The sequence below is a fragment of the Amblyraja radiata genome, chromosome 1, assembly GCF_010909765.2.
Source record: "Amblyraja radiata isolate CabotCenter1 chromosome 1, sAmbRad1.1.pri, whole genome shotgun sequence".
In the NCBI taxonomy this organism is placed as follows: domain Eukaryota; kingdom Metazoa; phylum Chordata; class Chondrichthyes; order Rajiformes; family Rajidae; genus Amblyraja; species Amblyraja radiata.
Window position 1 is genome coordinate 31,108,106 of NC_045956.1, and position 23,817 is coordinate 31,131,922.

At 42.8% G+C, this 23,817-nt stretch overlaps 1 protein-coding gene across 1 annotated transcript in view; it reads right to left on the bottom strand.

Annotated features, from left to right (window-relative positions):
• Window positions 1-23,817, bottom strand: part of LOC116972209 — a 172,145-nt gene that overhangs the window by 17,354 nt on the left and 130,974 nt on the right. The window contains exons 14-18 of the mRNA XM_033019644.1: window positions 22,454-22,493; window positions 20,965-21,016; window positions 19,414-19,525; window positions 12,028-12,111; window positions 5,175-5,298 (exon numbers count right to left, since the gene is read on the bottom strand). Coding sequence (XP_032875535.1) covers window positions 5,175-5,298; window positions 12,028-12,111; window positions 19,414-19,525; window positions 20,965-21,016; window positions 22,454-22,493 — 412 coding nt within the window. The remainder of the gene's footprint in view (window positions 1-5,174; window positions 5,299-12,027; window positions 12,112-19,413; window positions 19,526-20,964; window positions 21,017-22,453; window positions 22,494-23,817) is intronic.

Here is a 23,817-nt window from a genome sequence, read left to right on the forward strand (position 1 = left end):
GGTTTAGGTTTAGGTTTGTTGCAGTCATGTATACCAGTGAAAAACTTTGTTTTGCATGTTTCCCACCAGATCAGATATGCCATAGATAAGTACAATCAAGACAAACTCTGGATAGAGTGGATGTGGAGAGGATGTTTCCACTAGTGGGAGAGTCTCGGACGAGAGGTCATAGCCTCAGAATTAAAGGGCGTTCGGTTAGGAAGGAGAAGAGGAAGAATTTCTTTAGTCAGAGGGTGGTGATTCTGTGGAATTCTTTGCCACATAAGGCTGTGGCAGCCATCAATGGATATTTTTTAAGGCAGAGATAGATAGATCCTTGATTAGCATGGGTGGCAGAGATTATGGGGAAAAGGCAGGAGAATATGGTTATGAGGGAGAGATAGATCAGCCATGATTGAATGGGCCGAATGGCCTAATTCTGCTCCTATCACTTATGACCTAATGACCAAACTCAAGTATAATAGATGCAGCAAAGGAGAAAGTACAGAATTCAGAATAAAGTTCTCATTTTGTATTGTGGCCAATGCTATTTTGACCTTTTTTAGGTAAGGGGCCAAAACTGTGCACAATATTCCATGTGTCGCCATACCACTACCCGTAAAAAAATGGAAAAACTCTATAGAGGAATAGCTCGGATAGACGCACAGAGTCTCTTGCCCAGTAGGTGAATTGAGGACCAGAGGACAGAGGTTTAACATGAAGGGAGAAGATTTAATAAGAATCTGAGGGGTAGCTTTTTCACACAAAGGATGGTGGGTGTATGGAACAAGCTGCTGGAGGAGGTAACTGGGACTATCCCAACATTTAAGAAACAGGTAGACAAGTAGATGGATAGGAGGTTTGGAGGGGTAAGGACCAAACGCGGGCAGATGGGACTAGTGTAGCTGGGACATGTTGGCCGGTGTGGGCAAGTTGGGCCGAAGGGCCTGTTTCTGCCCTGTATCACTCTATGACCCCTATGACTCTAAAATGGTGGAAACATTCAGTGGTTCAGATAGCATCAGTGAAAAGGGAAAGAAGAATTAACTTTGCAATTTTGAAATATTAACTTTACTATTCTGTCACAGATGCTCACTGATGTGCTGACTGTTTCCAGCATTTTCTGTTGTTATTTCAGATTTCCAGCATCTTTAGTTTATTTGATACCTTAAATTTTATTTATCTTGCTCAATGTTTCAATTAAACCTTTTCCCGTCCGAACTGGGTGCTGCTCTCCTTTTGAATTAATAAGCAGTTTGACTCTATTTCTAAAGAAGACACTACAATTACATAGGAGGATTGGCAGTGTGTGTGGGAAACAAATTGGAAATGTACAGATGTGGATAAAGGGAAGGGAAGGGCAGCGCAGGAGAGGTTACTCAAGTCTTCAGGAGAAGTCATAAGACAAATTTTAATTAGGGATAAGAGTCTAATGTCAGTCACAATGGGGACCAATTTAAGAGAGGTAGTGAATAGTGAACTAAAGGTGTAAAGGGCCTGTCCCACTTTCACGAGGTAATTCACAAATTCTCCCGAGTTTTCCTCTTGATTCAAACTCGCAGAATGTTCGTAACGAGTCTGTAAGAGATCGTAGGAGTTCGTAGATATATCGTAGAGGCCCGTTATGCCAGCCGTAGATACTCAGGGCATCAGGTAAGTCGGGACGTTTTTTCTAGCCCGATAAAAAATGTTCACAGGTAGAAAAATGGTCAGGATGAAAGAAATTGCAACTTTTTATTCGTAAGGAGGGCATCAAAATAGTCGTGGGAATTCGTAGACATACTCGTAGGAGTTCGTAGGAGTTTGTGAACATAGTCGTGGAAGGTCGTAGGAGTTCGTAGCTTACCACGATCTTGATTTTTTTTTAGGTCCTTTAAACTCAGAAGAGGTTTTGAATTAAGTCGTGAAAGTGGGACAGGCCCTTAAGATGGAATTGTAGATGCTGGTTTAAACTGAAGCTAGGCACAAATAGCTGGAGTAACTCAGCGGGTCAGGCAGCATCTCTGGAGAAAAGGAATAGATTATGTTTTGGGTTGAGACCCTTCTTCAGACTGAGAGTCAGGGGAGAGGGAGTCTAGCGTAGAGACAGAGAGCAGGAGGAATCACAGAGGGGGTGCAGCGAGAGATGATGTTAACCCTCGTCGGAGAGAGGAGGAGAACCTCTTCAAAGTAGGCATGCCTTAAGGAGATTTTGCAGTTAAGCAGACAGAATGTGTAGGAAAGAATTGCAGATGTTGGTTTAAACCGAAGATAGACACAAAAAGCTGGAGTAACTCAGCGGGTCAGACAGAATCTCTGGAGAAATGGAATAGGAATTATGCAGGAGGCTTCTTTAAACTTGAAAACTTTGATTATGGTAAAAATTAAATAATGAAGCGCAGATACTTCGTTGCACCATAACATAATATTCTCATGACTTATACTGACACAGATAATGATAGTAATCACACTTAATTTAGAGTATTGTGCAATCCATATGACGATTACAGGTAGCAATATGCAGGCCAATTTAGTTAGGTGTTCTCTGCAGAGTGAGAAAAACATTCTTCATATTACAAAATAATTTATTGTCTCATGTTTCGAATGCCTCCAGCATCATGCTCATTGCTCATACATTGATATGTTCCAAGGTTTTTTTTAAATTAAGAAGCTGTGATCCAAACATTTTTGCATATTTTCAACTTATATCTGAATACAGAGGTAAAGAATATCTTAGTAGCTGGATTTCAGCCATTTTTGATGCACTCAGGTCATAGGGTCATGTGATAGTAGAATTAGGCCATTTGGCCCATCAAGTCAACTCCGACATTCAATCATGTCTGATCTATTCTCCCCTTTCTCCTGCCTTCTCCCCATACAGTGCATTCAGAAAGTATTCAGATCCCTTCACTTTTTCCACATTTTGTTACGTTACAGCCTTATTCTAAAATGGATTAAATTTACTTTTTTCATCATCAGTCAACACACAATACCTCATAATGAACAAGCGAAAACAGATGTTTAGAAATTTTTGCAAAGTAATTAAAAATAAATAATTGGAATATCACATTTACATAAGTATTCAGACCCTTTACTCAGTACTTTGTTGAGGCACCTTTGGCAGTGATTACAGCCTCAAGTTCTTGGGTATGATGCGACAAGCTTGGCACACCTGTATTTGGGTAATTTCTCCCATTCTTCTCTGCAGATCCTCTCAAGCTCTGTCAGGTTGGATGGGGAGCGTCGATGCACAGCTATTTTCAGGTCCCTCCAGAGATATTCGATCGGGTTCAAGTCCGGGCTCTGGTTGGGCCGCTCAAGGACATTCACAGGCTTGTCACGAAGCCACTCTGCGTTGTCTTGGCTGTGTGCTTAGGGTCGTTGTCCTGTTGGAAGGTGAACCTCCGCACCAGTCTGAGGTCCTGAACGCTCTGGAGCAGGTTTTCATCAAGGATCTCTCTGTACTTTGCTCCATTCATTTTTCCCTCGATCCTGACTAGTCTCCCAGTTCCTGCCGCTGAAAATCATCCCCACAGCATGATGCTACCACCACCATGCTTCACCGTAGGTATGGTATTGGCCAGGTGATGAGTGGTGTCCGGTTTCCTCCAGACGTGACGCTTGGCATTCAGGCCAAAGAGTTCAATCTTGGTTTCATCAGACCAGAGAATCTTGTTTCTCATGGTCTGAGAGTCCTTTAGGTGCCTTTTGGCAAACTCCAAGCGGGCTGTCATGTGCCTTTTACTGAGGAGTGGCTTCCGTCTGGCCACTCTACATGATCGTCACATGTGGGGTGAGATCATATACACCTCTATCAGATCACCCCTTATCCTTCTGAGCTCCACAGAATAAAGTCCTACCCGCCCAATGTTTCCCTGTAGCTCAGGCCCACAAGTCCTGGCAGCAACCACGTAAATCTTTTCTGCACTCTTTCCAGCTTAACAACATCTTTCCTCTCGCAGGTTGACCAAAACTGCACACAATACTCCAAATGTGGATTCATCCAATGTAGTGTACAATTGTAACATAACATTCCAACATCCACACTCAACACCCTGACTGGTGAAGGCCAATGCGCTGAGAGCCTTCTAGGAATAGGGGTGGAGTGGGTAAGGTTTGCCTCAGACTGTTTGGGAGACTGTAGGGCTAGTTAGATAGGGCTCTTAAAGATAGCGGAGTCAAGGGATATGGGAAGAAGGCAGGAACGGAGTACTGATTGTGGATGATCAGCCATGATCACATTGAAGGGCCAAATGGCCTACTCCTGCACCTATTGTCTATTGTCTATAACCTCATAGTATTTGGTCACACCTGGTATAGGTGGCCGTTTACTATTTAGTATAGATTAAAGATGCAGCATGGAAACAGGCCCTTTGGCTCAGTGAGTCTATGCTGACCATAGATATGTAGTTCATACTAGTTCACTTAAGCTTCCACTCCATACACACTAGGGGCAATTTACAGAGACCAATTAACCTGTAAACCCACACGTCTTTAGACTTTGGAGATACAGCGTGGAAACAGGCCTTTCGGCCCACCGAGTCCACGCAGACCAGCGATCACCCCATACACTAACACTATCCTACACACTTGAGAGAATTTACAATTTTACCAATGCCAATTAACCTACAAAACTGTTCATCTTTGGAGTGCGGTAGGAAACCGGAGCACCCGGAGAAAACTCACATGGTCACAGAGAGAATGTACAAACTCCGTAAAGACAGCACCCGTCGTCAGGTTCGAACCTGGGTCTACGGTGCTGCGAGGCAGCAACTCTACTGCAGCGGCACTGTGTCGCTCGATGTACGCCACTGTACTGCCCTATGTCCTTGGGATGTGGGAGGAATCCGGAACACCCAGAGGAAACTCATGCTGTCACAGGGAGAACGTGCAAACTCCACAGGAGTAGTCAGGATCAAACCCAAGTCACTGGCGCTGTGAAACAGCAGCTCTACAAGTTATGCCACTGTGCCAGCCTTTGTGCCTCTGTGCTGTCCTGTTGCGCCACCGTGCCTTTGTGCCAACCTAAACCGTTTCTGAACCAGGATCTTCAAACCATGATCTGAACCATTTTTTGAGCTATGGTTAGATTTTATAGTTAGATTTACATATTTGATAGACTGACAATATATCTACAAATGTATCATGCTCTCACTTGCATGACTTATTACCGCATTATGATTTAAAGCAAGAATAATTGTAGTGGGAGTCCATACCTGGTGACCATCATAGTGTCAGAATCTGTCTTCTCTATAAGATGCTGGAAGTATTCCTCAACAGCCTGGGCAGTCAATAATTTCCGTAAGTAAGGATAATAGAGAGGGTGCCGAGCGATGACTCCTAGTTGTTCAAAATAGACAATGAAAGCCAATAAAAATAAACATAGAAACATAGAAAATAGGTGCAGGAGTAAGCCATTGTGCCCTTCGAGCCTGCACCGCCATTCAATATGATCATGGCTGATCATCCAACTCAGTATCCTGTACCTGCCTTCTCTCCATTCCCCTGATCCCTTTAGCCACAAGGGCCACATCTAACTCCCTCTTAAATATAGCCAATGAACAAACAGCATCATGAAGCCCAAGGAACACACCAGACAGGTCAGGGATAAAGTTGTGGAGAAGTTTAAAGCAGGGTTAGGTTATAAAAAAATATCCCAAGCTTTGAACATCTCACGGAGCACTGTTCAATCCATCATCCGAAAATGGAAAGAGTATGGCACAACTGCAAACCTACCAAGACATGGCCGTCCACCTAAACTGACAGGCCGGGCAAGGAGAGCATTGATCAGAGAAGCAGCCAAGAGGCCCATGGTAACTCTGGAGGAGCTGCAGAGATCCACAGCTCAGGTGGGACTATCTGTCCACAAGACAACTATTAGTCGTGCACTCCACAAATCGGGCCTTTATGGAAGAGTGGCAAGAAGAAAGCCATTGTTGAAAAAAAGCCATAAGAAGTCCCGTTTGCAGTTTGCCACAAGCCATGTGGGGGACACAGCAAACATGTGGAGGAAGGTGCTCTGGTCAGATGAGACCAAAATTGAAGTTTTCGGCCTAAATGCAAAATGCTATGTGTGGCGGAAAACTAACACTTCACATCACCCTGAACACACCATCCCCACTGTGAAACATGGTGGTGGCAGCATCATGCTGTGGGGATGCTTTTCTTCAGCAGGGACAGGGAAGCTGGTCAGAGTTGATGGGAAGATGGATGGAGCCAAATACATGGCAATCTTGGAAGAAAACCTGTTAAGAGTCTGCAAAAGACTTGAGACTGGGGCTGAGGTTCACCTTCCAGCAGGACAACTACCCTAAACATACACCCAGAGCTACAATGGAATGGTTTAGATCAAAGCATATTCATGTGTTAGAATGGCCCAGTCAAAGTCCAGACCTAAATCCAATTGAGAATCTCTGGCAAGACTTGAAAATTGCTGTTCACAGACGCTCTCCATCCAATCTGACTGAGCTTGAGCTATTTTGCAAAGAAGAATGGGCAAAAATTTCAGTCTCTAGATGTGCAAAGCTGGTAGAGACATACCCCAAAAGACTTGCAGCTGTAATTACAGCGAAAGGTGGTTCTACAAAGTATTGACTCAAGGGGGCTGAATACTTTTGCTCGCCACACTTTTCAGTTTTTTATTTGTAAAAAGATTTGAAAACCATGTATCATTTTCCTTCCACTTCACAATTATGCACCACTTTGTGTTGGTCTATCACATAAAATCCCAATAAAATACATTTACGTTTGTGGTTGTAACGTGACAAAATGTGGGAAAGTTCAAGGGGTATGAAAACTTTTGCAAGCCACTGTACTTGCCTGATAAATTAATTACAATTATAATTCAGTAATGGAACAATGAATTTCTTACTTAAAGCAGCAGCACAACCGGTTTGTTAACACAATACTCAATAGATAATACAATAATCGAAAAGGTTCATTAAGAAGATAAAAACTCAATTAACCATGATGTACAGACCGTACCTATGAAGGAGCAATTGGGAGACCAACATGATATATTTGCCTCAAGAAGGGTCTCGAACCGAAACGTCACCCATTCCTTCTCTCCAGAGACACTGCCTGTCCTGCTGAGCTACTCCAGCATTTTGTGTCTATCTATGATAGATTTGCCCTCTCTGGAGAAAAGGAATGGATGACGTTTCGGGTCATGACCCTTCTTCAGAGATGCTGCCTGTCCTGCTGAGTTAGTCTAGCATTTTGTGTCTATCTTCGGTTTAAACCAGCATCTGCAGTTCCTTCTTACACATGATGGACTTTCCCGTTGTTGTTGCTGCTATGTGGGCTTGTTTTGCTGCACCATCTGAATTATTTGAGTTCATTGCCCTGGTTTAAGTACACAATGCCCTTGATTGACTCATGTTTTTATCAAAGTATATCGCCGGCAGCAACGTTTCCAACTTGCAAACTGTTTGGGTTACAAACAGTTCTTGGGAACAGAACCCCCATTGTAACCTCTGTAGTTACAAGGGAGCAGTTGTTTAAAACTGGCGTCATAGATAGTCATAGATTGATACAGTGTGGCAACAAGCACTTCGGCCCAACTTGCCTACACCGGCCAACATGTCCCAGCTACACTAGTTCCACGCCTGCATTTGGACCATATCCCTCCAAACCTGTCCTATCCATGTACCTGTCCAACTGTTTCTTAAATGATAGGATAGTCCCAGCCTCAACTACCTCCTCTGGTAGCTTGTTCTATACACCCACCTGTGTGGAAAAGTTACCCCTCGGATTCCTATTAAATCTTTTCCCCTTCTTCTTGAACCTGTCCTCTGGTCCTCGATTCTCCTCCTCTAGGCAAAAGACTCTGTGCATCTACCCGATCTATTCCTCTCGTTATTTTGTATACCTCTATAAGATCTCCCCTCATCCTCCTGCGCTCCATGGAATAGAGACCCAGCCTACACAACCTCTCCCCTGCCAACATCCTCATAAATCTTTTCTGAATCCTTTCAAACTTGACAATATCTTTCCTATAACACGGTGCCCAGAACTGAACACAATATTCTAAATGCAGTCTCACCAATGTCTTATACAACTGCAACATGACCTCCCAACTTCTATACTCAATACTCTGACTGATGAAGGCCAAAGTGCCAAAAGCCTTTTTGACCACCTCATCTACCTGGGACTCGACCTTCAAGGAACCATGCACCTGTACTCCTAGATCTCTCTGCTCTACAACATTACCCAGAGGCCTACCATTGACTGTGTAGGTCCTGCCATTGTTCGACGTCCCAAAATGCAACACCTCACACTTCTCTGTATTAAATTCCGTCAACCATTCCTCTGCCCTACTGGTCAATCGATCCAGATCCTGCTGCAATCGTTCACAAACATCTTCACTATCTGCAAAACCATCCACTTTTGTATCATCAGCAAACTTGCTAATCTTGCCCTGTATGTTCTCCAAATCATTGATGTATATGCCAACTAGTAATGGGCCCAGCACCGAACCCTGTGGCACACCACTAGTCACAGACCTCCATTCTGAGAAGCAACCTTCCACCATCACCCTCTGCTTCCTTCCATGGAGCCAATTTGCCATCCATTCAGCTATCTCTCCCTGGATCCCATGAGATCCAACTTTCCAGAGCAGCCTACCATGTGTCACCTTGTCGAATGCCTTACTAAAATCCATGTACGCACCATCTACAGCTCTGCCTTCATCAAATCCTTTGCTCACGTCTTCAAAAAAATCAATCAGATTTGTGAGACACGACCTCCCACGCACAAAACCATGCTGACTGTCCCTAATCAGCCCTTGCCCATCCAAATGCCTCTATAACCTATCCATCAGAATACGCTCCAGTAACTTACCAACTACAGATGTTAAGCTCACCGGCCGATAGTTCCCAGCATTTTCCCTGCAGCCCTTCTTGAAACGAGGCACAACATTTGCCACCCTCCAGTCTTCCGGCACCTCTCCTGTATTTAAGGTCGACTCATAAATTTCAACCAGGGTTCCTGCAATTTCCTCTCTAGTTTCCCGCAATGTCCTCGGATATGTCTGATCAGGCCCCGGAGATTTGTCTACCTTCAAACATGGCAGTACCTTCAGTACTCCCTCAACAGTAACCCACACTGCTCTCAAGACACTTCCAGTGACTGCTCCAATTTCCTCCGTCCTATTGTCTTTCTCCTCGGTAAATACAGAGGAGAAATACTCATTGAGGACCTTGCCCATCTCCTGTGGCTCCACACAGAGGTGACAGCTTTTATTCCTGAGAGGTCCCACTCTGTCTCTAGTTACCTTTTTCTCCCTTATGTACAGTGGCTTGGAAAAGTTTTCATACCCCTTGAACTTTTCCACATTTTGACACGTTACAACCACAAACGTAAATGTATTTTATTGGGATTTTATGTGATAGACCAACACAAAGTGGCGCATAATTGTGAAGTGGAAGGAAAATGATACATGGTTTTCAATTTTTTTTACAAATAAAAAACTGAAAAGTGTGGCGTGCAAAAGTATTCAGCCCCCTTTACTCTGATACCCCTAAATAAAATCCAGTGCAACCAATTGCCTTCAGAAGTCACCTAATTAGTAAATAGAGTTCACTTGTGTGTAATCTAATCTCAGTATAAATACAGCTGTTCTGTGAAGGCCTCAGAGGTTTGTTAAAGAACATTAGTGAACAAACAGCATCAAGAAGCCCAAGGAACACACCAGACAGGTCAGGGATAAAGTTGTGGAGAAGTTTAAAGCAGGGTTAGGTTAGATAAAAAAATATCCCAAGCTTTGAACATCTCACGGAGCACTGTTCAATCCATCATCCGAAAATGGAAAGAGTATGGCACAACTGCAAACCTACCAAGACATGGTCGTCCACCTAAACTGACAGGCCGGGCAAGGAGAGCATTGATCAGAGAAGCACCCAGAGATCCACAGCTCAGGTGGGAGAATTTGTCCACAGGACAACTATTAGTCGTGCACTCCACAAATCGGGCCTTTATGGAAGAGTGGCAAGAAGAAAGCCATTGTTGAAAAAAAGCCATAAGAAGTCCCGTTTGCAGTTTGCCACAAGCCATGTGGGGGACACAGCAAACATGTGGAGGAAGGTGCTCAGGTCAGTTGAGACCAAAATTGAAGTTTTCGGCCTAAATGCAAAATGCTATGTGTGGCGGAAAACTAACACTGCACATCACCCTGAACACACCATCCCCACTGTGAAACATGGTGGTGGCAGCATCATGCTGTGGGGATACTTTTCTTCAGCAGGGACAGGGAAGCTGGTCAGAGTTGATGGGAAGATGGATGGAGCCAAATACAGGGCAATCTTGGAAGAAAACCTGTTAGAGTCTGCAAAAGACTTGAGACTGGGGCTGAGGTTCACCTTCCAGCAGGACAACTACCCTAAACATACACCCAGAGCTACAATGGAATGGTTTAGATCAAAGCATATTCACGTGTTAGAATGGCCCAGTCAAAGTCCAGACCTAAATCCAATTGAGAATCTCTGGCAAGACTTGAAAATTGCTGTTCGCAGACAATCTCCATCCAATCTGACTGAGCTTGAGCTATTTTGCAAAGAAGAATGGGCAAAAATTTCAGTCTCTAGATGTGCAAAGCTGGTAGAGACATACCCCAAAAGACTTGCAGTTGTAATTGCAGTGAAAGGTGGTTCTACAAAGTATTGACTCAGGAGGGCTGAATACTTTTGCACGCCACTTTTCAGTTTTTTATTTGTAAAAAAATTTGAAAACCATGTATCATTTTCCTTCCACTTCACAATTATGCACCACTTTGTGTTGGTCTATAACATAAAATCCCAATAAAATACATTTACGTTTGTGGTTGTAACGTGACAAAATGTGGAAAAGTTCAAGGGGTATGAAAACTTTTGCAAGCCACTGTATTTATGTATTAGATTATTTGTGTTCGCTTTGCGGCTCACAAAGGGTGAAACATCTTTGGAACGCCTACAGATTGACTGGGGTCTCCATTTGGCTTCCCTATTGATAGTGTATATTTTGAGAAGTGAATTGAGTACTTTATTGTCGAGTCACAGTGCATAAAAGAGATCTTAAGATTGTCCCGAAAAGTTGCTAACCACTTTCAATTCGATTTAGTCATACAGCGTAGAAACAGGCCCTTCGGCCCAACTTTCCCCTCACCGACCAACATGTCCCATCTGCACTAGTCCCACCTGCCTGCATTTGGCCCATATCCCTCTATACTTATCCTATCCATGTACCTGTCTAAATGTTTTCTAAATGGTGCAATAGTGCCTGCCTCAACTACCTCCTCCGGCAGTTCGTTCTGTACACCTACCATTCTTTGTGTAAAAAAGTTACCCCCCCGGTTCTTATGAAATCTTTTACCCCTTACCTTAAACCTATGTACTCTGGTTCTCGATTCCCCAACTCTGGGCAAGAGTTTAACCAATCTATTCCTCTATTTAGTATGGCAAATGCTAATAATCGGATTAGAAAACACTTCAATGTATTGAGGTATTGTGAGACATCTTGAGGAATTAACACAAGAGGTTATTTTAGATGAAGACACTGGAGAAGTGCTGGAGTAACTCAGTGGGTCAGGCAGATTCCCTGAAGAACATGGATAGGTGATGTTTCAAGTCGGGACCCTTCTTCAGTCCGAACAAGGGTGCCAACCAAAAACATCACCTATCCACGTTGATGCTGCCTGATCTGCAGAGTTACTCCAGCACTTTGTCTCTTGTTTTATAAACCAGCATCTGCAATTTCTTGTTTCTCCAAGTCATTGTAGATGATGCATCTGGCATTTGTAAGCTTGTGTCAACTGATATTTTCATTTTCATCAGATCCTCTTATTGAGCCCACATTACAAGATTAGAAGTTGTTCAGCCAGAGCTGAACACACTTCTCGGCATCTGCATCAATGGCGTCTTTCGTTTCTTGTGCGTAGAGGTGGAAAGATTGGTGCAAACAGAGCCGCGACGTGGACGCTCTTTCCTTGACCCCATTTTCATGAAATGAAGGGAATCAATGACGATGGTAGTGAGAGGAATCCTTCAGAAAATGTATATTCAGACAGTTTAACTTAATCATACAAAAACGAGTTACCTATGTTTGCGGTGTTGCCCTTATCACCACTTCTGGTGTATGCGAGTTCTTCTAATCGATAACGGCAAGCCCCAATTGGTAAATCTAAAAATGTGATTATATATAAAAGCAAGGGTCACAAGATAGGAAAACCTAAGTAATTAAAAAGTCATTTTTTTAAATTCAAATGCTTCAATATCTCTTAGTAGGCGGTGGGCTCTAAATTTCATACAAATGTCATCCACTGAAATAAGCAAAATTAAAGTATAATAATGAAACTTAAGACTTTTGAGGTGGAAGCAGATTTTTAGCCATTCAATATGAATTCAAAAATATGTTTTCAGCACTGGAAACAAAGTTTTATGTTAATGGATCAGGTTATAATGCTAAACATTCAAATATTGGGAGCATCAATTTCTGCCAATATACATGCATGTAATCTATACCAGCACATTTCAAAACTGCTAGTTCACAATTCATTGGCGGCGCTGCCCAAACAGCTGTGGCTCACCTGCAGTCCGTCTGTCTTTTCTTTCTTTTTGTCCTGTTAGATGTATGTTTTTGGTTTTAGTTTTACTATATTTTTAGCTGTGTATATGTGGAGGGGGGGGGGGGGGGGGTGGGCGAAACTTTTTAATCTCTTCCCTGAACGGCAATCTTTTCCCTGTTGAGTCTCCCTTGTCGTTGCGGCCTAACATCGTGGAGCCAGCGGCCTCCAACCGGAATCGGCCTGGGGCTCCAGTCGCAGAGCCTGCGGACTCACCATCTGGCTAACTGCGGAGCGCTGTGGTGGCGCGCGGCTGCGACCCGACTTCGGAACTACGGAGGCTCCAGCCGCAGGCCCTGTGGACGGTGGCATCGGGAGCTCGCAGGACCGCTTTTCAGAGCACCCACAACGGCAACTTTGCCCACCCGAATCGAGGGGTTTAAATCGACCCGGAGCAGGGCCTTACATCGCCCGGCGCAACTTAAACAGCGGTGGGACTTACCATCGTCCACCAGGGGCTCTAACATCAAGAGCCTCTATCAGCTCGATGCAGCAGTTTGACTGCTTGACTGCGGGAGAAGAATAAAGAACAGAGAACAGGGAAGAGATAAGACTTTTGCCTTCCATCACGGTGAGGAGGTGTTTGGAGATTCACTGTGATGGATGTTTGTGTGGAATTGTGTTGATAGTGTTTTGGTTTTTTGCTGTCATGACTGCAGGGACGAAATTTTGTTTGAACCTTGTTGTTTAAATGACAATAAATGGCATTCTATCTATCTATTCTATCTAAAATCTGGAAATCTTAACTAAAAACAGAAAATGCTGAAAATAGGCAGACTTAAATATCATGTTTACTCTCTCCACTACCTGAGTACCAAAACTGTACTGCCGATGACGACTACTGAACTACTATCTACCTCTTTGGTGATCCTCGGACTATCCTTGATCGGACTTTGCTGACTAAACGTTATTCCTCTATCATGTATCTATACACTGTAAATGAATCGATTGTAATCATGTCTTGTCTTTCCGCTGACTGGATAGCACGCAACAAAAGCTTTTCACTGTACCTCGGTACACGTGACAATACACTAAACTGAACTTCTGTTGACTTTAATTATTGACCTTAAATGAACTCTATTTCCCTCTATCAATTATGCCTGAACTGCTGTATTTCAACAGGTTGGTGTTTAGGAGATTAAGACCCTCATTTATGAACTAAGATTTAATAACATAACATTAACTGCTGTGTTCTGTCATCAGGAAATAGGAATAGCCAGCCACAATGGTGAGGAATGTTACATTCAAAGTATTGGCTACTTTGCAAGCAGGCTGATGTTAGGACATTCTTGAAACATTATATTTTTTAACGAGCCTATTTCCATTCTTCAAACCACATCAAATTTTTTTTAAGGAATTAATAAACTATAAACAAGCACTGTTTACAATTTATAAACTAGAAACAAGCATTTAAACGGACAGTAAGGAGAACAAATCAGTGCTGGTAGCAGATGATCAAGGAAGGGTGGATCTCATAATGGTCCATTGTTGGCTGGGGAAGTGGTGGTAACAAAAGGAGACAGGGATACAAACATATTCTTGGTGTGGGCTCCTATACATCGGCGAGACCAAGCACACAGTGAATGGCGATCATTTAGCTGAACATTGCCCGCCCTGGCCTACGCGATCTCCAGGTTGCCAAACATTTTAACTCCCCTTTCAGCAGTTATCATGGGTGACTTTAATCTACATATAGATTGGGCAACCAACTTGGTAACAATGTTGAGGAGGAACGTATACAGTGGCCCAGCACTTCAACTCCCCCTCCCATTCCCAATCTGACCTTTCTGTCCTGGGCCTCCTCCATTGTCAGGGTGAGGCCCAGCACAAATTGGAGGAACAGCACCTCATATTTCGCTTGGGTAGTCACTGCACCCCAGCGGTATGAACACTGACTTCTCTAATTTTAGATAGCCCTTGCTTTCTCCCTCCTTCCCCTCCCCCTTCCCAGGACTCCCACAGTCCTACTGTCTCCGACTACTTCCTTTCATTGTCCCACCCTTTTCACTCTTTCAGTGTGAAGAAAGGTCTCGACCCAAAACAACACCTATTCCTTCTCTCCATAGATGCTGCCTCACCCGCTGAGTTTCTCCAGCATTTTTTTAATCTACTTATGGTTTTCCAAGCCAATATATAGAGGAACCGACTAGAGGGCAAGCCATCTTAGACTGGGTATTGTGTAATGAGGAAGGATTAGTTAGCGATCTTGTTGTGCAAAGCCCCTTGTGCACCAGTGACCATAATATGGTGGAATTCTGCATTAGGATGGAGAGTGACACGGTTAATTCAGAGACTAGGGTCCTGAATTTAAAGAAAGGAGACTTTGATGGTATGAGACAGGAATTTGGTGATAGATTGGTGAATTAGACTTAAAGGGTTGACGGTGGAGATGCAATGGCAAAGATTTAAAGACCGCATGGATGAACTCCAAAAATTGTTCATCCCTGTCTGGTGAAAAAATAAGACGAGAAAGCCGGCTCAACTGTGGCTAACGAGGGAAATCAAGGATAGTGTTAAATCCAAGGAAGAGGCATATAAATTGGTCAGAGGAAGCAGCAAGCCGGAGGACTGGGAGAAATTTAGAATTCATCAGAGGAGGGCAAAAGGGTTAATTAAGATTGGGAAAATAGAGCATGAAAGAAAGCCTGCAGGGAATATATAAGCTATCTGTAAAAGCTTCTTTAGATATGTGAAGAGGAAAAGATTAGTGAAAACAAATGTAGGTCCCTTACATGGTGTTGGGTAAACTGTTGGGACTGAAGGCAGATAAATCCCCAAGGCCTGACGGTCTGCATCCCAGAGTACTCAAGGAGGTGGCCCTAGAAATTGTGGATGTATTGGTGATCATTTTCCAATGTTCTCTTGACTCTGGATCAGTTCCTGTGGACTGGAGGATAGCCAATGTAACCCCACTTTTTAAGAAAGGATGGAGAGAGAAAATGGGAAATTAAGGACGTTAGCTTTACATCGGTGGTGGGGAAGATGCTTGAGTCGATTATTAAAGATGTTACAGCATTTGAAAAGCAGTGATAGGATTAGTCAAAGTCAGCATGGATTTATGAAGGGGAAATCATGCTTGACTAATCTTCTGGAATTTTTTGAGGATGTAACAAGTAGAATGGATAAGGGAGAACCAGTGGATGTGGTGTATCTGGACTTTCAAAAAGCCTTTGACAAGAGAATAGTGTGCAAAATTAGGGATGGTATTAGGGGTTAGGGTATTGACATGGATAGAGAATTGGTTGGCAGACAGGAAGTAAAGTGTAGGAATTAACGGGTCCTTTTCAGAATGGCAGGCAGTGACTAGTGGGGTGCCGCAAGGCTCGATGCTGGGACCCCAGTTATTTACAATATATATTAACGATTTAGACGAGGGAATTAAATGTAACATCTCTAAGTTTGTGGATGACACAAAGCTGGGTGGCAGTGTGCGCTGCGATGAGGATGCCATGAGGCTGCAGGGTGATTTGGATAGGTTGGGTGAGTGTGCTGATGCATGGCAGATGCAGTATAATGTGGATAAATGTGAGGTTATCCACCTTGGTGGCAAGAACAGGAAGGCAGATTATTATCTGAATGGCAGACACAAAATACTGGAGTAACTCAGCGGGACAGGCAGCATCTCTGGAGAGAAAGAATGGGTGACGTTTCGGGTCGAGACCCTTCTTCAGACCTGAATGGTGTTCGATTATGAAAAGGGGAGGTGCAACGAGACCTGGGTGTGCTTGTACATCAGTCACTGAAAGTAAGCATGCAGGTACAGCAGACAGTGAAGAAAGCTAATGGCCTTCATTGCGAGAGGATTTGAGTTAAGGAGCAAGGAGGTCCTACTGCAGTTGTGCAGGGCCCTGGTGAGACCACACCTGGAGTATTGTGTGCAATTTTGGTCTCCTAATTGAAGCAAGGGCATTAGTGCAGCGTAGATTCAACAGGGTAATTCCCAGGATGGCGGCACTGACATAATGTGAAAGAATGGGTCGACTGGGCTTATATTTACTGGAGTTTGGAAGGATGAGAGGGTATCTTATTGCAACATATAAAATTCTTAAGGGATTGGACAGGCTAGATGCAGGAAAAATGTTCCCCATGTTGGGGGAGTCCAGAACCAGGGGTCACAGTTAATAAGGGATAGGCCATTTAGGATGGAGATGAGGAAAAACTTTTTCATCCAGAATTGTGAATCTGTGGAATTCTCTGCCAATTCACTGGATGTTTTCAAGAGAGAGTTAGATTTAGGGCTAATGGAATCAAGGGATATTGGGAAAGAGCAGGAACGGGGTACTGATTGTGAATGATCTGCCATGATCATATTGAATGATGGTGTTAGCTCGAAGGGCCGAATGGCCTACTCCTGCACCTATTTTCTATGTTTCCCATTCCTATAGTGACCTTTCTGTCCTGGGCCACCTCCAGTGCAAATTGGAGGAACAGCACCTTCTATGTCATTTGAGCAGCTTACATTGATTTCTCTAACTTCAAGTAACCGCTGAATTTGCTCTCTCTCATCCTCGTCGTCCTACTCGTTACACTGTTCATATCCCTGTATCCTTTCATTATCACCTCTTTCCCAGCCAACAATGGGCCATTATGAGCTCCGCCTTTCCTTGGTCATCTGTTGCCGGCCCTAATCTGTTCTGTCCTTTTCCTACCTCCAGTTCCTTCCCCCCCCCCACCCCCCCCTACTTTTAGTCTGAAGAAGGGTTCCATCCCAAAACATTACCCCTCCTTATTCTCCAGAGATGCTGCCTGACCCGGTGAGTTACTCCAGCACTTTGTGTCTATCTTCGGCTGCAGAAGGACTTGGGCAGGTTGGGAGAGTGGGCAAAGAAGTGGCAGATGGCATTGAGCTTGGCAAAGTGTACAGTCATGCACTTTGGTGGAAGGAATAAAGGCATGGACTACTTTCTAAATAGGGAAAGGATTCAGAAATCAGTTCCAAGGGGACCAGTGTTGCATCTCCCGCAGTTGTAGGGAAAAGTACCTGGGGAGGGGGTGGGAAGGGATGTTAACCAGGGAGTTGCGGAGGGAACGGTCTCTGTGGAAAGCGGAAAGGGGTGAAGATGGGAAGATGTGGCTAGTGGTTGGATCCCGTTGGAGGTGGCGAAAATGTCGGAGGATAATGTGCTGCTTGGCGTCTCAACTCCTGTACTCAATACACTGACTGATGAAGGCAAGTGTGCCAAACCCCATCTTCACCACCCTACTTGTGTCACCATTTTCTTGGAACTATCTACCTGCCCACTGCATTTCCAGTTAGATGTGTTAACATTTCACGTATTTATCTTTGCCTTTAAAAAAAAGACTCCATCAGCCTTTAAGAAAAATAATTCCAAACAGAATAGGAGAAACATTTTGCCTGATGCAAAAAACATACTGTTGGAGGAACAGCCCAGATCAAGCAGTATCTATAGAGGGAAAAGAATGATTAACATTTCGGGCCAAGACTCTGCATCGGGACTGTAAGATTTGTAAACAGTGACCTCCGTTTTACATTCTCTTCTGAGAGGATACACCTTCAGGATCAGTTATATTTCACTCGGTGAATATACTGAACGAGTACGTTATGATATTTTAATTATCTTAATTTAATAGTTAATTATAAATAAAATATTACTTAATTATTTCAGGTACTTATAATAATGCATAATTATTTGTTTACATTGCTTTGACTAGAAATTTGATTATGGTTTAACAAACGTTTCTCAGTTTTAAAATAAAGCTTTATGGGCCTGTCCCACTTAGGTGATATTTTAGGCAACTACAGGCGACTAGTTTGTCAGTGGTCGCCGGGAGTAGTCTCCTCGGTCGCTCAAAGAGTCGTAGCGTCTTTGTGGTCGCCGCTAAATTTTCAACATAGACAATAGACAATAGGTACAGGAGTAGGCCATTTGGCCCTGCGAGCCAGCACGGCCATTCAATGTGATCATGGCTGATCATCCCCAATCAGTACCCCGTTCCTGCCTTCTCCCCATATCCCCTGACCTATCTTTAAGAGCCCTATCTAGCTCCTCTTGAAAGCATCCAGAGAACCCACCTCCACTTCCCTCTAAGGCAGAGAATTCCACAGACTCACCACTCTCTGTGAGAAAAAGTGTTTCCTCGTCTCCGTTCTAAATGGCTTAATCCTGGTTCTGGACTCCCCCAACATCGGGAACATGTTTCCTGCCTCTAGCGTGTCCAAGCCCTTAACAATCTTATATGTTTCAATGAGATTCCCTCTCATCCTTCTAAACTCCAGAGTGTACAAGCCCAGCTGCTCCATTCTCTCAGCACATGACATTCCCGCCATCCCAGGAATTAACCTTGTAAACCTACGCTGCACTCCCTCAATAGCAAGAATGTCCTTCCTCAAAATAGGGGAGCAAAACTGCACACAATACTCCAGGTGTGGTCTCAATAGGGCTCTGTACAACTGCAGAAGGACCTCTTTGCTCCTATATTCGATTCCTCTTGTTATAAAGGCCAACATGCCATTCGCTTTTTTCACTGCCTGCTGTACCTGCATGCTTACTTTTATAGGCTGATGCACAAGGACCCCCAGAACCCGTTGTACTTCCCCTTTTCCCAACTTGATGCCGAACATGGTGAAAATTTTTCGGCGACAGTGGGTTTGACGCCAATGAACGTAGCTTGACGTAGTTGCTGTCGTAGGTTGTCGCCGGTTTTTCGGCGACCTGCTATGACTATGACAGTCGCCGGCAGTTGCCTAAAAAAAATCGCCAAGTGGAACAGGCCCATTAAGTAGCTTTATATATCACACCATCTGTTTCACAGAAGTTCTGAACAAACAATGCCAAAAATGCACACATTTATAAAACTGTATGCGGTAAAATAGAAGAGATGAAATACTATTCACGCACCATTTAGATCATCCTGTTCCTGTTCTGCGTTTTCTTCTGAGGCAGGCAAATGTGTAAAGTTAAAGTCTTCTTTCAAAGTTTCAGCATGCTTTCCATTCATAAATATATCAATCTGCAGAGAAATTAAATGTATCCATTACAACATAGCCATTGAGCCATACAACATGGAAACAGGCCCTTTGAACTAACTTCAGTACAGTTTATTTACGGAGCTCATCCCATCCCTGTGTTTGGCTCATATCCCTCTAAATCTTTCCAATCCATGTCCATCTCCATATTGTAACATACTGAGGACACTAAAGTCTTTGGGCAGTTTAAGCAAGAAGCTGTTCTCAAATTCAGCACAGGTCAGAAAATATTTAGGCCCAGACATCATCTGTCCAATTGCAAACTTGTATGTTGGAAGCCTGGAATTTTTTTTATTTAACTATAATCCTGACAAATAATCAATAATTTGAATTGAATGAGGGAACCAAAGATAATATTTTGCATTTAATCTGTGGCCACTAGTTGTCTATTAATATTATTCTCAATGCTTATTACCCTGCCAAGCTACATGCGTTGAAATATATACACAGTATACCCATGTATGTAGCAGTGGTCCCAGCACAGCCCTCCAGATTACCACCCTTTGTCTCATCTGAAAATAATTTATTGACCACTACTCTCAATCAATATCCATAAGATAACATTTTACCGACGCTGATACCGAACATGAATTTTATTTACTGAAGATGATTATTTCTTAAATATACTCTACATGTGCTGAGGCAGTGAGTTTTTCTTAAGCCTTTAATAACACTCCTTACGTGATTTCTACCCCCAAAGATTTAATTTACTGATCATTTTTAAATTAACTTATAACCATGTAGAATTGGTGGAGGCTCCCAGTGAAGATTAATTTATTCGCAGTGTAACCTTTGTGGCTAAGGCACACCTCTAGAGTGACATTCATAAATTAATAAGCTTTGAATTTCTCTGAGATGTAGTTTTTAGAAATACAGTGAGAAAACAGGCCCTTTGGCCCATTAATTCCGTACCGACCAGCGATCCCCACGCATTAACACTACCCTACGAGGGAACAATTTAACATTTATACCAAGCCAATTAACCTAAAAACCTGTACGTCTTTGGAGTGTGGGAAGAAACCAAAGGTCTCGGCGAAAACCCACGCAGGTCTTGGGGAGAACGTGCAAACTCCGTACAGACAGTCGGCACTGCAAGCGCTTTAAGGCAGCAACTCTACTGCTGCGCCACCGTGCCGACCTTGAAAAACGCAAATGCAATTTACATTTATTTCTACATTTCTTTGTATAGGTTGCAATGATTTAAAGTGAATTTTGCTTAAATATATAATGCGATCATGTTGTGTCTGGGAGTTACTGTGCAATCTAATACCATAGATGAAATTATAATTTATTATTGCATAAAAGAGTGAGTTTTAGGATTACTCTGCTGATTTGATTACAAGGTACAATGTGGGTATTATCAATTAAAATGATGGTCCTTCTTAGACTGTTGGGTTTCTCTGAATTTCTATTATTACTATACCGTAACATTCTGCTTTGGATACAAAAAGAAGAATGGCTTCAGAACAGGAGACCTAGGAACAAAAGAAAGGAAAATTTAGAGTTCCACCAAATTATTAATTTAATCTTAATGGAAAGTATTCATTTTCATTAAAAAAATATATAGCACTGTAGAATTAAACAGTTTAAATCACGTAATCCAGGTCTTTAATCACCACTATGGATTATGTGATCTGATCTGGCAATTAGATGTTATCAGGCAACTGAATCATCCTACAACCAGAGAGCAGTGCTGAATTACTATCTACCTCATTGGTGACCCACGGACTATCCCTTGATCAGACTTTGCTGGCTTTATCTTGCACTATTCCCTTATTTCCTTATCATGTATCTCTTCGCTGTAAATGGCTCGATTTTAATCATGTATTGTCTTTCTGCTGACTGGATAGCACGCAACAAAAGATTTTCTCTCTACCTCAGTGCAGGTGAAAATAAACTGAAAATGATCTCAACTGGTTAGTGGTTGGGCAATGATAACTGGTCTCACCACTCTCCAGGCATGCAAGTCTGAAGAAGGGTCTCAACCCGAAGCGTCACCCATTCCTTCTATCCAGTGATACTCCCTGTCTCGCTGATTTACGCCAGCATTTTGTGTCTATCTGCAGTTCCCTCCTACACAAGTTGGCCGAGATCCTGATTATGACTACTACCCTGCAGTTCCCACTAACATTAATACTAACAAGTAAGATTGAATTCAGCAGAGACACACCTCTTGGGCCAGTGCCTTGCTTTCAGAACTGTAACATTAGGCTGAAGTACTAAAGGCCATGCTACAGTCTGGAATTATACCCGCCAAAATTCAAGAATCGTGGAAAAGATATCGGCAGCAAACAAAAATTGCTTAAGTCAATAAAAATGTATCAATGTAATGCATTTCATAGTTAAAGAGGTAGTTTTAAAAGTGGTATCTCAACAAACGAGGGAAAAGTTGAGAGCATTTGAAAGCTAAGGAGAGCATTTGTACAAAATATCGGGGGTATCATAACTTGTTACAATTGTTCTCTTATTTTATTTATCTCTCAAACTCCAATTGCATTACAGGCTCGGTACGAACTCCACACAGATCATATGAATCCTTTATGGTAAAAACATAAAGATGTTTACCAGAATAATTAACATATGAAGTAATGAACGGAACACAAGAACCAGAAATTGACTATGCAATAAAATAAATTAAAAACAAACAAACAAACAAACAAACAAATAAATAAATAATGACTACTTGGCTGCTGAACTCTGGGCACATGACATAATACTAAGAAGGAAGGTACTTCAAAGGCAGTGGAATATAAAATGTAACAATAGTAAACAAAATGTTTGCATTTGAAAGTGTTTGAAAGTAATGACCAAAATACTGCAATACTGATTTGATTTCAGTTGTGTATATTTGTGTTATGTCATGTCTTCAAATGAATCATTTTTGTGTCTATTGGCCAACAAAGCATACTCACACCTTGGGTCTTCCGCCAACAATTCCTGTTAGACCAGGTGCTGTTTAAAACAAAATAAAATATTTTGTGCTGAATCTGTAATGTCAAACTGCAAAAAAGTTACGATCTCATCGTGGAGCGTCACAGTGGCGCATACGGGTTCAACGCTCAACTCCAATGCAATTTGTGTGGAGTTTCTATGTTCTTTCTTGAGTTTTGATTGCTTGGGTTTTTTGCTAAATGCCCCAGTTTCCACTGACATTTCAAAGATCTGTAGGTTTGCAGGTTAATTGGACTCCGAGAGCCTCCAGACCCAGTAATATTCACATATATTGCACCCTTTGCAGTTTAATGACACCATCATATAACGGCATTACTAGAATTGTATACAGTACTCCAAATGTAGCTTCAGCAATGTCGTACACAGTTGTCACATTACGTTCTGACCCTAGTATTCAATACCCTGACTGATGAAGGCAATCATGTCAAGTGCCTTCTTCAACACCCTGTCTATCTGTGACACAACTTTAATGAAATGTATCTGTACCTCCTGGTCTCTCGGTTTTTCCAACATTCCCCAGAGCCCTTTTATTAACTGTGCCAGTCCTGTCCTGCTTTGTCTTACCATAATGAAATTAAAATTATCCAAATGAAACTCTATCTGCCATTCCTTAGTCCCCTGGTCTGCTTGATCAAGATACTGCTGTAATCTTAGATAACCTTCTTCAGTAATATCACTCATTTAATTGTTATCCGCAAACTTACTGACCATGCCACATATTCTCATTCAAATTGTTAATATAAATAACTAACAACTGCAGACCCAGCACCAATTCCTGCAGCACAGCACCTGTTAAGGGGCCTCCAGTCTGGAAAACACCTCTCTACCGCCACAGATAGACACAAAATGCTGGAATAACTCAGCAGGACAGTCGGCATCTCTGGAGAGGAGGAATGGGTGACGTTACAGGTCGTGACCCTTCTTCAGACTGATGTCAGGGGAGAGGGAGATACATAGGTGAGGACGTGTAAGGTGTGCAAACAGGACAAAGGAAATAGGGATCAATGAAAATGTAGAATATATCATTGTTAGCTGGGAGAAGGTAACAAGCAAACAGAGATAAAATGTAGTCGGAGACAGTAAGACTGGTCGGAGAACTAGGAAGGGAGAGGGATGGAGAGAGAGGGAAAGCAAGGGTTACTTGAAGTTAGAGAAGTCAATGTTCATACCTCTGGGGTGACAATAGACAATAAACAATAGACGATAAGTGCAGGAGTAGGCCATTCGGCCCTTCGAGCCAGCACCGCCATTCAATGTGATCATGGCTGATCATCCCCAATCAGTACCCCGTTCCTGCCTTCTCCGCATATCCCCTGACTCCACT